Source organism: Chaetura pelagica, unplaced genomic scaffold (genome assembly GCF_000747805.2).
Source record: "Chaetura pelagica isolate M959 unplaced genomic scaffold, ChaPel_1.0 scaffold1094, whole genome shotgun sequence".
Lineage (NCBI taxonomy): Eukaryota > Metazoa > Chordata > Aves > Apodiformes > Apodidae > Chaetura > Chaetura pelagica.
This window is the reverse complement of record NW_009953108.1, coordinates 58,864-60,005: the sequence shown is the minus strand read 5'-3', so window position 1 is coordinate 60,005 and position 1,142 is coordinate 58,864. Positions and strand designations below refer to the sequence as shown.

At 63.0% G+C, this 1,142-nt stretch overlaps 1 protein-coding gene across 1 annotated transcript in view; it reads right to left on the bottom strand.

Annotated features, from left to right (window-relative positions):
* Nucleotides 1–663: 663 nt before the first annotated feature.
* LIF (leukemia inhibitory factor) overlaps nucleotides 664–1,142 on the bottom strand; it is a 15,413-nt gene continuing 14,934 nt past the window's right edge. The window contains exon 2 of the mRNA XM_009997288.1: nucleotides 664–1,101. Coding sequence (XP_009995590.1) covers nucleotides 664–1,101 — 438 coding nt within the window. The remainder of the gene's footprint in view (nucleotides 1,102–1,142) is intronic.

Below are 1,142 nucleotides of genomic sequence, written 5' to 3'. Positions count from 1 at the left end.
GGGGAAAAGCATTTTCCCAGGAGGGAGGGAGGGAGGGAGGGTCTCTGCGCGCCCCGCCGTGCCCGCGCGGGGGGACAGTGCTCCCTGGTGGGGTGGCCCGTGCCTCTGTCCCCTGTCCGAGGCGCTGGGACCCAGCCCCAGCCGCTGTGGCCACCCCAGTACCCTCAGATCTGGGGGGGAGCGTGTCCCTGTGTCCCCAAGGTCTGTGTGTCGCCGTGTCACCGTCCCACGTCCCCTGCCAGCTGCAGCCTCCCAGCAGCTTTCATCTTCACTCCTTTTCGGGAGGCTTTCTGCTGATGCTCAGCAACATCCACCAGGTTCATCTCCATGGTGGAGCAGACAGGCCGTGGGAGACAGAGCCCGGCCCTGCCACCAGCTCCACGCAGCACCCACAGCTCCCCGCACCCGGGGCAGCACAGGGACAGCTGAGGCACATCCCGGGAGCTGCCTGTGCCCCGGCATCACCTCAGGGATGCACCACCTCGTCCTGCTGGATGCCAGCCCCGGGGTCTGCTCCGCTCAGGACACACCAGGCTGCAAGGTTTGGAGCAAATAAATTACCAGAGGGCAGGTGGAGCCAGCACAAGGTCCAAGGTAATAAATAGGAAGATCAGGAGGCAGCAAGTGGGGCAACGGGGCAGGCAGAGGAGCCAGGGCAGGTGCTCACAATGGGCTGAGATGAGGTAGGAGGATATGGGCGGCCTGGGCGATGACCTGCACATACTTCCTGAGCACCTGGCAGCCCTGCTGCTTCTTCTTGAAGGTCTTTTTGCCCTTTGAGCTCTCCCCATAGCTGACGTCCACCTGGAAGATGTTGTAGTTCTTGCAGAGGAGGCAGGTGAGGTTGGAAATGAGGCCCCGAGTGGTCTTGGTGGTGTTGTGGAGCCTGTCAAGGAGCTCCTTGGCTGTGGGGTTGAGCCCCTCCTGGTCCTCTGTGATGTTCCCCAGCGAGGCGTTGAGGAAGGCAAAGAGCTTGTACATGGCCACCATGACCTCCTTCCTCTCGCTGGTCCGGTTGACGCGGAAGGCGGGGAAGAAGACACCCGCGGGGTTGCAGAGCTTGTCGCTGTCGCTGCTGAAGGGCTCTCCCTGGCACTTCAGCTGCGGGGAGAGGTGAGTGTCACCCCCATGTACCTCTGTCC